Raw genomic sequence first — 14051 nt, forward strand, 5'->3', positions numbered from 1 at the left:
TGCAGCAACATGGATGCACCTAGAGATTATCATATGAAGTGAGGTGAGTCAGAAAAGACAAATATCATATAGTATCGCTTACATGTGAAATCTAAAAATAAATTATATAAGTGAACTTATTTACAAAACAGAAATCGACTCACAGACTTCAACAACAAATTTATGGTTATCAAAAGGGAAATGTTGTGGGGGAAGAAATTAGAAGTTTGGGATTAACATATACATGCTGCTGCTGCTGCTAAGTCGCTTCAGTCATGTCCAACTCTGGGTGACCCCATAGACAGCAGCCCACCAGGCTCCCTCGTCCCTGGGATTCTCCAGGCAAGAACACTGGAGTAGGTTGCCATTTCCTTCTCCAACGCATGAAAGTGAAAAGTGAAAATGAAAAGTGAAAGTGAAGTAGCTCAGTCATGTCCTACTCTTAGCAACCCCATGGACTGCAGCCCACCAGGCTCCTCTGTCCATGGGATTTTCCAGGCAAGAGCACTGGAGTGGGGTGCCATTGCCTTCTCCGCATATACATGCTACAGTATATAAAAATAGATAATCAACAAGGACTACTGTATAGCACAGGAAACTCTACTCAATACTCCGTAATGACCTATATGGGAAAAGAATCTGGAAAAGAATGGATTTATGTGTATATATAAGTGGATCATTTTGCATACAACTGAAACTAACATAACACTGTAAGTCAACTGTACTCCAATATAAGCTAAAAACTAAACTTAAAAAAATGAGTAAGAAAAAGGTACTTTTTTCTCCACTACTTTAAGGAGGAAACATGTAACTTAAGATACTTTTCACAACATGTCCTTTTGTCCCTGGAAGCAGGGGTGCTTTATCAGAGCAAGTGAAGAGAAATGAACCACCCTAAACAGTTTCAGCAGGGCCTGGAAACTTGAGAGCAAGAACGATGTCCACTGGCTACCCAGAAACTTGGCCAGAGCAGACTCTCAAAATCCAAACAGCAAATGAATGAATGAATTACTGGTTTGATGGTTATTTGCAAATTTTCAGTCAATTAAGGAATGCATGTTTCACATTAAGATTTTAAGCCTGCTATGGAGTCTCCTCATTCCCACTCACATAAAAACAGAATCACCTTTTCTATATGCTGGAAAACACAGGTTTTGGGGGTGGAAAACTGAATCTCAGAGCGCCCACTCTGGTTACTTAATTCTCGGCAAGTTATAGAAACTTTCTGAGCCCCAACTCCCCACCCTCCACCAGTATGTATAAAAATTAAAACCTACCACCTGAGGGCTGTTGTAAGAATTAAGTAAGATAATGTGTGCAAACTGCCTTGCACTATGAATAAATGTGTATCTATTCCCCTCCAGTACCAATTAACTATTTAAAAGTAAAACAGGTATTGAGTAGATGAAGGAAGTTAGGTAAGTTAGATGAAATCAGAAAGGTAAGTGTAAGACTGTGGATGGAAACTAAAGTGCCCTTTTTGGCTGAAAATGTACACAAATCTCATTATCCTTATGGTTATCTAGCAGCTGCTTTCACTGATGTTATGCTTTGCAATACATGTAAGAAAAGCTCCTATCATCTAGATATTCTTCATACTCCATAATCCCTCACAGGTTCCCCAGTCCCTAACAAAATAGTTTCCAGGAAAAAAATAAATGTTTTTTTTGCTTACCCATTCCGTCTTGGTTTCCTTGTTCTGGGCTCAAGAAACTCTGTCTCCTCCTCCATTTCCATTTCAGGGATTATGTTTTGTGGTGAAAGCATTTCCCATTCATTGTCATGGGTGACAGGCTGCAACATAACTGCATCAGGGCCAGCTTTGCCTCGGCTCTTGCTCCTCTGTGATTGGCTGCCCAGATCAGAGGCTTCCCCTAGTGCTAAAGATTCTAGAGGCTTCATTTCTTCCAGAATCTGTATTTGGGGGCTCTGGCCCAAGCTGTGATCAGAGGCTGGCTCCACAGCCTCACCAGACCATCCAGGTCCTGAGTCCATGGTCTCTGATGATGGATCACTAACCTCACTACGGCCCAAGACCATCCAACTCTGGTCTTGCCCAGGGCTTTCAGAAGATGATCTCTTATCATCTTTGGAAGACATTCTTTCTGTAGATAGATGATTTCTTTCATTTAAGGAAGCTGGTTGACCTGTGTCCGGGGAGCTGGCTAACTGAGTTTCTGGCAGCCCTTTTTCCTCGGAATCTACGTGAAGCTCTTCTAATTCTGATGTGATTTCTCTAGCTTCACAGGCCTCTGGCTCTGGCAGTGAATTTTCTTCATGGTTTACAAGTATGTAATCCATGTGCAATGCATGACGATCTTCTTTCTTCTCAGTGTTCCTTTCCTCCCCATGTTCTGATTTTACCTGCTCAGGCTCTTTGGTAGGAATTATTTTTTCTTCTTCCAACTCTAATATTCCCTCACTGGCACCTAGAAGTGAAAAATGAAGGTGAGAAGGAGAGAACAAGGCTTCATTAACACATTATGTGACTTGTGATCTTTGCAAATGATCTATCTAAAGAGAGAGAGTTTAAAAAATACTTTTATTTTGTAAAAAAAAAAAAAAATACTTTTATTTTGTAGAGCTGTTTAATTTGCATGCACTCTCAAGGATAGTTATTATATAAGCAGTAGATATTACTGCAGTAAGTCAAGACTTGGTTAAGCATGCACTGCAAATGTAGTTAGTTCCTCTGTACCAACATTGGTAGGAAGAGTGCATTTTACAAACTGAATGAAAGCTCAATTTCTCAAGCCTGGAGGAATGAAAGGCTTCTTACCACTTGGTGGTCCTATGTCTCCACCTGCTGGTGAATCTGAACGATCTGTTTCTACTTCCCAGTCAATGTGTGATGGAGACAACTCAGGGTTGGCATCAATTCCAACAGGCAAAGGAACAGACTCAGGGTCTTCGTGAATGTGCAGTACAACTGGCTGGCCTTCGGGCTGTCTGTCTGTGGTCTCAGCATGGTTTTCCTGGTTTCTTTCATCAGGAAGGGCAGAAAGCAGTATCTCTGCTGCTTCGCTCCCCAGAGACTCATCCTCTGGAGTCCCAGATTCCTCTGTGGTTTTGATGCCAGGAGTAGGTTCCGTGAGATAGGATAAATCAAAGGGAGGTGTGTAAGGTGCCAACTCATGCTTCAGGGCATCTTCTTCCAAGGGAGGGTCAACACCATAGACAAAGTGTTCAGGCTCTTTCATTAAGTCTTCATCAATATTTTGGCCCATGACATCATACTCAAAGTCACCCCACGAGGCTTCAGAGGAACAGATATCATGCTTCCCTGTCTCCCCATCAAATGGCGTTTCAGGAATGCCTTCTGATAATGTCAACTTACTCATGTCATCTATTGTTCCCGTGGATGTGTTGAGACCCGAGGCATCGCTGAGACTGTGGTCGAAGGCAGCTTCACTGACATCCAGACAAGTGTCCGAGGCTAGCAAAGCATCAGGAACCGTGGCAGGATTCTCAGTAACAGAGGGCTGCTCATGGTCCAACAAGTCCCCTGCATCGGTCTGCCTCTGAGGAAGAAAGTCTTCTGATATCGAAGATCTACTGTCGTCCACAGTTGTCTCTTGGTAAGTTACACAAATACCAGTTTCCACATTTTCAATCATTGAGATTGTTCTGTCAACAGGTTCCAAAACTGGTGTCATATCTGGATTGGCTCCTTGTTCTGATGCTTTTAAGCCTGCATTGTTTTCACCATTAATTTCAGAAGGTTCAGGAAAACACTCGTGAGAGGAAGGCTGAGATGAGTCATTTGTGTTTGTCTGCTCGCTGACTGGAGGCAGTGGAATGACATTTTCAGAGGACAGTTCTGAAGTATAAGGGACAAATTCCTGCACAGGCTCCTGTCTGGATTCTTCATCTATCTCTGGCTCAGTGAGATATAACTCACTGGCTTCCCTTTCAGGTCCCAGCCCAGCATCGATGTGCTGCTTAGTCTCTGGCTTTACTTCATAATCATGACAAACATCAGGGCTGTTGGAAGCCTTGGAATTGCTGTCGTGGTCACAGTGAGTCAGTATATCAGGATTCTCACCATCTGTCTTCACACTGAAGGGCTGTTTCACACCCATCCACAAGTCGGGCGAAGATGAGGCCAGGTGCCCACCCTCTTGGAAGTTGCCGTGTAAAATATCTGGAACAAACGTGCCCTGGGGGCCCTCAGTAGGGATAGAGTCACTCCATTCAGAGCCTGACTTGTTCATCTGGGTGGGAGAACTGACAGCAGGGAAATCTTCAGAGGTCATGTTTGAATTTGTCATTTCACTTGGGTGTGATTTTTCTTCTTCCCACCAATTTGTTTCTTGACACTCAGTTGTTGTTACACCAGATACAATGCATCCATTTTCATCTGTGTAAGTACAAGACGAGTCTGGCTGGTCCCAGGCAGACAGCACTGAATTCTGACACTGTTCTTGCGTAGGCACTTCAGAGGAGAGTTCGTCACCGGCAGAAGACATGAAGGTTTGTTCTCTGGAATCTGTGTCTTTAATTTGTTCCAATATTACAAGTTGGTTAAGCTGATCAGCTTCTGGGTCTGGCTGCCTTGGTTGAATGTTCCAAAGCTGCTCGTGGGCATTCTCCCCATTATGATCTAGAAAGGGTGACTGATGGTTATCATTGAAAGGATTGGTACCATGTAGTGCCAGGGATTCAGTATCACCCTGAATGGGCACTCCCCAAGGACCCATGTTTTCGCACACTGAGGAATTCATTTCTAGCACAGCACTTGAGTTAGATAATTCTCCTTCAAATGCACTCTCGATTGGTCGTCCTTCCTGTAGGGAGGGCTTCCACCACTCCGTGCTCTCAGTTGAGAAGTCAGCCATTTCCAATTTAGAGTAATTTTCATTATTTGGTTCAGCTTTGGGAGATATTTGCCATATGATATCTCCTGTCCTCCCTATTTCTGGAGAAGACCTTGTCTCCTTATCGACTGATGTTACCTGTAATTCAGTCTTCCTTACTGGTGAGAAATTCCAGTGATCAGGGCTGCTTTGTTGATCATCACAGGATGGGTTTGACTTATTCTCATTCTCTGCTTGCTCTGGACTGCCTCTATAGACAGAACATTGCTCAGATTCAGGATCTGCTGTGGCCAAGGACTTATTAGATTTATTCAATGAATCCCAAGCTCTGAGTTCACTCGGAGCCACTTGACAAGTATCCGAATGGATCTCTTTCTCCACTGGCTCTTCATAGCCTTCACCATCATCAGAACCTGAGCTTGTTGAAATGAAGCTGGTGTCCTCTGGCTGTACAGTTTCAGGAAGATCACGTTCATTTTTCTCCTGATGGCTGACCACTAGCTTTCTTTCCTGATACGCATCTGAATATTCAGAATATCTACCTGTTTCTGGGCTGGATAAAGAAGAAAAGGAATCACCATCTATTGAGTCACCCCAAAACTCTAAAAATTTAGGAACCTTGTGATCTAAGCTCCTTTCAAACCTGTCCATTCTGTTTTTCTCCAAACCCTGCATTTCAGCAACTACTTCTGTATGACCATCAGTAGTCATTAGTTCAGATTCTTGGCGATTCTGTGTACTCCAATCATTTTGATTTTCCTTCTGATGCCCAGTATTGAGTCCTTGGTCCCAGGAAGGCAATGTAGCTGAAGAATCATTTATGTCAGGACTAGATGCACTTGAAAGTGTATACTCACTAGAAATACTATCTCTGTCATCATTTCCTGATAAATTGGCTCTTGGAGGGCTGTTTTCAGTATTTCTAACTTCGAGATTCATAGTTATCTCAGAACTTGCACCACTGACCAGCACATCACTGTCTTTAGGGCCATCCCAAGAGTCAAGGCCTTGGGGACATTCATCAGGTGGCTCTTGGTCAATTTTCTCTGGCTCCAGAATGTCACATTCTTCAGCTTTCTCCACATCCACTTGAGGTAGACACACACTTTTTGTGGAATTCAGCCTACCTGGAATTTCAGTAGTTTCACTTGAATTTCTTCTGGGGCTTATGAGGAGCTCTTCACAGGTCTCTCTTGCTGGCAAGTGATCTTCGGACACCTCTGTTTGCACATCACAGGGGTCTGGAGTGTAAGACCCCTTCTCCTGCTCTAATACTTCCTGGGGTTCCTTGGTCTGAGGACTGGAAGTCACTGAAAAATTTCTGATTTTGCCTGGTTCATTGGAGATTTCTTGATGATCAGATGCAGCTGGGGATGGGCATTCCTGGCTACCTGGCCCTTTTCCAGAAGGTTCTGAGGTTCCATCCATTAGCTCATCACTGGAATTCTCCCTATCAGCAGCTCCGTGGAATTCCTTCTCACTTTCCTTTTGTCCATAGCTCGGACCCTTCCAGGGATCTGAGCATGCAAAATGCTCTGGATTCTCAAGTCTGGTCACCAAATATGCCGAATCACTTGGCAGGGTTCCTCTGCATGTGTCCTGCTTGTCAGGATCGATTGTTTCAGACTCACTGGCTTCAGAGGCTTCCAGCACGTCTGCAATGTGACTATCCTGAATTTTTTCTAATGAGCTGGTTGTTTCAGGAGGTGATCTGCTCTGTTCTGTATCTGTAGCATATGATGGGCTAGGTAATATTAATGATGACATGGCATTATCTCTCATGACAGAATCCCAAATACTATTCGCGATCAGCTGCCCACTTTTCTCATTCAGCACGTGGTATTCATCAGGAGCCACGTCCAGGCTGTGCTCAGAAGAGGCAGGGAGTTCCCAGTCTGACTGATTTGCCTCCTGATACTCCACGCCCCAGGGTTCTACCTGTCTCACTGAAAATCGGGTTTCAGGTTCGCTACCTTCCGCCATGTACCCTTGTGCCTGACCTTCACCAGTGATGGCCACGCCCGCACTGCAGTCATCCCAGTCCAAGTCATTGTCCATATCCGAGATGGTTGCAGTAGACTGAGTGTCCTCCAGAATCACTCTGTTCCACGTGTCGAGGCTGTCAGGGGCTGCCTGCCGGGCGTCAACACTGCTGTGCAGAAGTGTGAGCTGTCGGTTCGTCTCGTTGTACAGCTGCATCATGCTGGGGTCGTCATAACTGGACTGGCTGCTTTCCCCCATGTCATCCTCAAAGGAGACATTCTGATCATCCGTGGGCTCTACTTGGAGTAGATCTTTATCTGGGCTATGGGTGGCATTTATTTCTGTGCCACCATCTGCCTGAGATGAAGCCCACATTTCCAGGTTCCCAGGACCTGAACTCATTCGATTTCTTGGTGGCTGCTGCGGGGACTGAGGAGGCATGTCAGCGCCCCCTGCAGTACAATTAGCATCTTGTGACTCAAAACCCTCCTCTTTAGTGAGTGGCTTGTCTTTGGTTTCTTTCTCCTCTTTGGCCAATGTTGGTGAAGTATAAGAGTCAGAGGTGGAGTAGTTGGTATCTAAGGGGGAGGGCATTGAGTCTTCCCTGACGTTGGATGCACTGTAGTCAGAACATTTATAGGATAAGAAGGAGTCCTCCCAAGGTGCTGGGACATCTGAACCTCCTTCCTTGTTACTCTCCTCGAAAAGATTCCAAGAATCTACATTTTTGTACATTTTGCCCCTAATTGTTGGGTCCACCACACTGTTCTGATGGTCCTTTGCTGGCTTAGAACTATTCCATGGATGATCCAGATCAGATGTGGGATTTCCAGATATGAGAATATCATCCCTGGGGTCATGGTTCTTCTTGCCCCAGATTTTTTGAACCGCTTCATTATTTGCCTCACTGGGTGAACTGTCCACGAGGTCTTCTGAAGGGAAAGCAATCCCACTTTTGGCCATGGCCCACTCGTTTGGGTCTCTCACAGAAGGTGTCTCGTTGCTCGTTGGGTGCAGATTCCAAGTATTTTTCAAAGCTTTGGCATCACCTTCTTCACCAAATGCACTCCAGGCTGGGAATGACGCTGCAGCAGCTGGTTCCTCATCCTCTGTGGGGTTTCCCCACGGCTCAGGCATGGCTGTGGGAGAGCGGTCAGAACGCCACAGGGCAGCGAAGTCTTCTATCAGGTGGTTTGTTCCGTGAGGAGAAACATTCAGCAAACGTGATTTCTCAGGGGGCATGTCCTGAAACTGGAAGTTTTTCTCATCTGAGTCTTGAATATTCTTGTTGCCCAGCCCAGATTGACCAAATTCTGACTCCCAGGGACTTGACTTTGGGAAGTCGAGATTCTTGGGTTGAAATATAGAGTCTGAGGCTCTTCTATCAGCTGGGCTTGGCTTATGATCTTTCCAGGACTCAGGGCTCTGGAAGACAGATTCCTGTTTGCTGGAACTCCATGCATCCACGATGTTTTTAGAGTCGATTTCCAAACCATCCCACCAGCTGCTGCATCGCGCCCGGGTTAGAGGTGGCCCTGGGTGGCCTGTGTTGACTGTCTTGGGGGTCACGTCTTCTGAACAGAGCAGAGCTGGTTCTTCAGTGGATGGTGAACTTTCCACAAAGCTGTTCATAGGTGTTGGTGGGATCCTCTTTCCAACAGTTTTTAGACTTTCTGGAGAAGGAGATTCATCTTGCATAAAACCTGTCAGGCTCAAATTTCTTTCAGAATTATCCCCGGGACTTTCTTGTCTCTGGACAAACTCCTCATCAAATTCCACGAGGCTCTCTTTGCCAGCCCCTGACAAGAGAGAACTGGATGAATAATTAGGCATGTCCATCCCCCTCCTGTCAAGTTCTTTAGACCCCATGGTGAGCTGTCCTTCTGAGGAATCGCTGTTGGGGAAGAAGTCATCTGTTGGGGAGTAGTCTGCAGAACGGGAGGATGGTTGAGACTGCCCAGAAACCCTGGGTGCTGGGTCAAAGTTGAAAAGGTCGAATGATTGACCATGTTCTCCAGAGCGGGCATGCTCCTCCGCTACTGCTCCTTCGGGGATGGGACTGTAGGAGTCAAACCCTGGGAGGAGGCTGTGGTGAGGCCCCGCCCCTTCTCCCACAGGGCTGTCGTCACTGAGGAACACGGAGCTCTCCTTGGATGAGCGGCTGCTCCTGATGGTGGCCAGCCCACTGTCTGGGCTCACCAGGTCCGCATTGACATCCACCTGGGCCTGGTTAGAATCGCCGAGATCGGGAGGATTTTCCAAGAAATTCACGGAGCTGGGCTGTGGCTCTACATCAGAACCATACAACTCCATGATCCCTGAAGATCCCTGGGAGAGGGGGGCACTGCCTGCCACCGCTTCTGTGGAGGATGTCCGGCTGTTGGAGGCCATCTCCGGACACCTCCTGTTGATGACTTCCTTGACAAGGAGAACCACCTGATCACAAGTCACTGAAGGGTTCTCCTGCTGGTACACCAGGATCTCATCACAGCCACACTCAAAGGGTTCCAGCTCCAGGCAAGGGTTCTGGCACTCTTCCAGTTCACAGCAGATCTGTTGGGGAGGAACAGGGATTTGTGTGAGCACTCAGGTTCTTGTTGCCCTTTGCAATTTGTCTTTCTTAATTTTTTGTAATATAAAATTAATCTGTGTTCATCTGTCTAGAAAAAAAGACAGAACTGAGAATAGTAGAATGAAAAACACACCAAATTCCACTTAATTTACCACCACATTCTCTAATCCAACCAAACTGGCTTTTTGTTGAACCCCAAATCCAGTTGCTCAGTTTTGCTGGCTCTAAAAAGTTATAGGTAAAGAGAGATAAAACTACTTAAATCCTTTCCTCAGTGTAACTTAATGCCATCATCCAACAGGAGCAAAATTCAGCTTTGCAAAAGGCAGAGATAATGCTAGTTGTAGACAAAACTGGGGGGAAAATATTGGACTAGGGAAAATGATGCAGAAGGAAGACTCCTGTTTGTCATAGGCAGCTGAGACCTGCTTTAAGGTAAAGGAGAAAGTAGGAAGAGGAAGCAGTTTCCAGGGGCAGCTTTCTCAACAGCACTCAGGCTCCAGCCTTCTCTTCCTGCCCCCAGAAGCACTGACAGAGCCCAGAATAGACAGAGCTTCCATGGAAAGTAGGGGGATGTGAGGCCAAAACTGCGCTGTAGCTCTATGACTTCCTGGGAAATGCTGAGGACATTTTGCACACTGGGCCTTTGAAATGGCCCCAGAGGATAAGTGGAGGTAATAACAAAAACAGTTATAAATACAGAGCTCACATAGACAATAATAATAATAATAATTAACATTCATTGACTGCTTTCATATGCCAGGCACAGTTCTAAGGATTTTATGTGCAATATCTCCTTTAATCCTCACAATAATTCTACAAGGTAGAAAACTTTCCAAAAATTATTTTTTATTTATTTTTGACTGTACTGGGGTTCCAATGTTGCTTGGGCTCTTCTCTAGTTGCAGCAACTGAGGGTACTCTTCGTCGAGGTGTGTGGGCTTCTCATTGAGGTGGCTTCTCTTGTTACAAAGCAGGGGCTCTAGGGCATGCAGGCTTCAACAGTTGTGGCTCCCAGACTCAGGCCCATTAGTTATGGCACAATAGGCTCATTTGCTCTGCAGCATGTGAAATCTTCCTGGATCAAGGATCGAACCTGGGTGTCTTACACTGGCAGGTGGATACTTTACCACTGAGCCACCAGGGAAGCCCCGTAGTAGCCCTCCTGTTATCCCCATTTTTTCAGTGAGGAAATAGAGACACAGAAAGTTTAAATAATTTGACCAACAACACGCAGGTATCAATGGATGGAGCCACATTTTTGAACTCAGGCAACTGAGCTATAGAGGCTGACCCTTAACCAATGTGACCACATGGTCAAAGAAGGATTCCTCTAGAACAGTCCTGACTTTGTGTTGCTTAAGATCTCAAGGAGATGTCTCTTAAGTGATAGATGGGGAGGGCTGGGGAGGAGAGACAGGGTGGAGTCAACTCAAGGGCTTCTAATCCCTTCATCTATCTTCTACTTCTGTCTGTTTTAGATTAACCAACATTTAAATCAGTTTGCTACAAAAAGTGATTTGAAACCACTGTTTTAGAGGGTTAGGAGACTTTAGTCCCGTCCCTAGGAAACCAGTGACCAAAGATATAATAAAATTTTATTTATAAGACATAACAAAAGCTTTGAAACTGTGTGGAACAAAGTACTGAAAAAGCCACAGGCTGGTGATGCAATTCACAGATGGGTCAGAAGGGTATCAGATGCATCTGCAGCAAGAGAAGGGGGCTTGTTCACACTTGGACTTAAGGGCACAGAGAACCTGGAGAGTGTCAAGAAATGGATCTCTTGGGGGACAGAAAGTGAGGATGTTGAAAAGAAGGGAGTTGAGACTTCACCTCTAGCCATCTGTGAGTAGACCAGGTGTCTAAGCCATTAGTGAGGAAAGATAAGTGATGAAATGGTTCTATGTCTGTGTCATCCATATTATAATGAATTATGTATAGTCCCATATTAGTTATTAAATATGCCTGATTTGGTATATCACTGCCCTATTTTCACTGACTTTTTAAAAAAGGAATGTTGTTTTTTTAAAAAAATTTACTTATTTATTTTGGATGCACTGGGTCCTTGTTGCTGTGTGGGCTTTCTCTAGTTGTGGTGAGCAGGGGTACTACTCTTCACGGCGGTGCATGGGCTTCTCACTGTGGTGGCTTCTCTTGCTGCAGAGCACAGGCTCTAGGCGTTTGGGTTTCAGTAATTGCAGCATGCAGCCTCAACAGTTGTGGCTCATGGGCTCTAGAATACAGGCTCAGTAGCTGTAGTGCATGGGGGTCTTAGTTGCTCAATGGCACATGGAATCTTCCCAAACCAGGGATTAAACCCATGCCCCCTGCATTGACAGGCAGATTCTTATCCATTGCACCATCAGGGAAGTCCTAATTTTGTCTACTTCTTATATTATGAAAACGTTGGGTTAAAAGACTCAGCTCTCAACCAAGATGGTTTGACTGATTACCCAAACAGAATTTTATTATAGTACCTGTAGGAAAACTTTTTTTGAAAAATGTATGTTTTTCTCCGACATGTCCAAGGTATCCAAGGTATTTGATTAGTGGCTGTGTCAAAATACTAACTTTGATTAAAGCTTCAGATCAGTTATTAAGCATTGGGAACCAAATAGGTATTTAGTCAGGGAATAAATTTTGTTAGTTATTACCAGGTAGCAATCCTCAAAGCAAACAGCACCCAAAGGACGATGACTTTTATTTGGGTGAAAAAGATATGATCTTTCTCTTTATGGATTCAGCCAAGAAAAGAAATGGTTATGGGGCTCTTTTAAAGTCCCTATATGGGTGAAGGGAGTCAAAAGGTACAAACTTCCAGTTACAAATAAGTCACGGGGATGTCATGTACAGCTTGGTGACTATAGTTAACAATGCTGTGTTGCATATTTGAAAGTTGCCAAGACAGTAGAAGGGCTTCCCAGGTGGCACAAGTGATAAAGAACCTGACTGCCAATGCAGGAGACATAAAAGACTCAGGTTTGATCCCTGGGTTGGGAAGATCCCCTGGAGAAGAGAATGGCAACCCACTCCAGTATTCTTGCCTGGAGAGTCCCATGGACAGAGGAGCCTGGCGGGCTACTATCCATAGGGTCGCACAGAGTTGGACAGAACTAAAGGGATTTAGCTTGCACACAAGAGAGTAGAGAGTAGTTCTCATTGCAAGAAAAAAAATTATATATTATAAAAAATATATAATTATATAAAAATATCATTATATATATGATGGATGTTAACTAGACTTAATGTGGTGATCATTTTGCAACATATACAAGCATTGAATCATTATGTTGTACACTTGAAATTAATATAAGGCTATCTGTCAATTATACCTCAATTAAAAAATGAAAAAAAAGCCAACATTTACCTCACTGCCAATTCTGGTTAGTAACAGAGCATAACAGCTAAAAACTTAAAAACTGAATTAAAGCACTTAACACTAGTTAATTAATTAGTTAATTTATACCATCAAAACTAAAAATTTGAGAAATAACTAGCCAAATGTGCAAAGTACCCCCAACATTTCTTCTTTTAAAGTAACATTTAAGCTACCATCAATTTATTTATTTATTTGTTTTGGGCTGTGCTGGGTCTTCGCTGGGCTTTCCTTTAGTTGCACCAAGCAGGGGTTACTCTCTAGTTGCGGTGCATGGGCTTCTCACTGTGGTGGTTTCTCCTGTTGTGGAGCACAGGCTCTAGAGCACATGGGCTGCAGTAGTTGTCACACGTGAGCTCAGTAGTTGGAGCTTCCAGGCTCCAGAGCACAGGCTCAATAGTTGTAACACATAGGCTTCGTTGCTCCCCTGCATGTGGGATCTTCCCAGATCAGGGATTGAACCAGTGTCTCCTGCATTGGCAGGTAGATTCTTTACCACTGAGCCACCAGGGAAACCCAGCCTCCAACATTTCTTAAAACTCAAATTCTAGGACCTTATCTCTTGAGCTAATTTCTCTAAGCCACCGGTCCATTGCCATCTTCTACCCCATGTTCTGAGAGCCAGCAGATGGGGATTCGTGAAATCGTTGGGTCAAGAAGTTCTTACCTGACTGCACAGCTCTAGGTTCTCAGAATACACAGCGATCTGTTGTCTGGGCTGCTGCTCCTCTGACAGGTAACTGGCCAGGAGGATGAGGACATCAAAACCAAACTTTTCTGTGAATGCTTTCAAATCACTGGTGATATTGCTGTGAAATGTACAGTTCTGAAACAACAGGCAATTTGATATTAACATCAAGCTGCTCGGCTCTGGTGAATCATGCCACAAATTTGTCCAGTCTTAAGATGTATTACCAATGATACTTATTATTAGATACAAATGAAATAAATATTTTGCTTTGAGAAAGTTTGCAAATTTTTCATACTATGGCTTGAAATATACATTCCTTGTTTTGTTTTGTTTTCCTAAACCAAGAAAGGAAGGCATCATTGCTGTTACCATTAAGAACAGTTTAGAGAGGAACAAATAGCTTACCATTTTTTCCCTAAAATGTTTGACTTTGTAAAACATACTTTTCCTTTTATTGTTCACATGACATAGGAATGTCTGTAGATTATTATTACAACCCACTAGAAAAGTAGGAGGAAGTTATTGTTTTTTTCTGTAATTATTTTCTAATGATTATTAACTCCAAGCAGAATTCCTGAGGATATACTCAGCTGAGTTTACCAAATTCTTTTTATTCCAATGTAGAAATCT

The 14051-nt window shown here is 44.1% G+C and overlaps 1 protein-coding gene across 9 annotated transcripts in view; it reads right to left on the bottom strand.

The window, feature by feature from the left end:
* PRUNE2 (prune homolog 2 with BCH domain) overlaps nt 1–14051 on the bottom strand; it is a 292420-nt gene that overhangs the window by 85104 nt on the left and 193265 nt on the right. For all 9 annotated transcript variants that reach the window (XM_027549503.1, XM_027549502.1, XM_027549497.1 and 6 more), the window contains exons 7-9: nt 13398–13556; nt 2759–9332; nt 1655–2408 (exon numbers count right to left, since the gene is read on the bottom strand). In XM_027549503.1, coding sequence (XP_027405304.1) covers nt 1655–2408; nt 2759–9332; nt 13398–13556 — 7487 coding nt within the window. The remainder of the gene's footprint in view (nt 1–1654; nt 2409–2758; nt 9333–13397; nt 13557–14051) is intronic.

Source organism: Bos indicus x Bos taurus, chromosome 8 (genome assembly GCF_003369695.1).
Source record: "Bos indicus x Bos taurus breed Angus x Brahman F1 hybrid chromosome 8, Bos_hybrid_MaternalHap_v2.0, whole genome shotgun sequence".
NCBI lineage: Eukaryota > Metazoa > Chordata > Mammalia > Artiodactyla > Bovidae > Bos > Bos indicus x Bos taurus.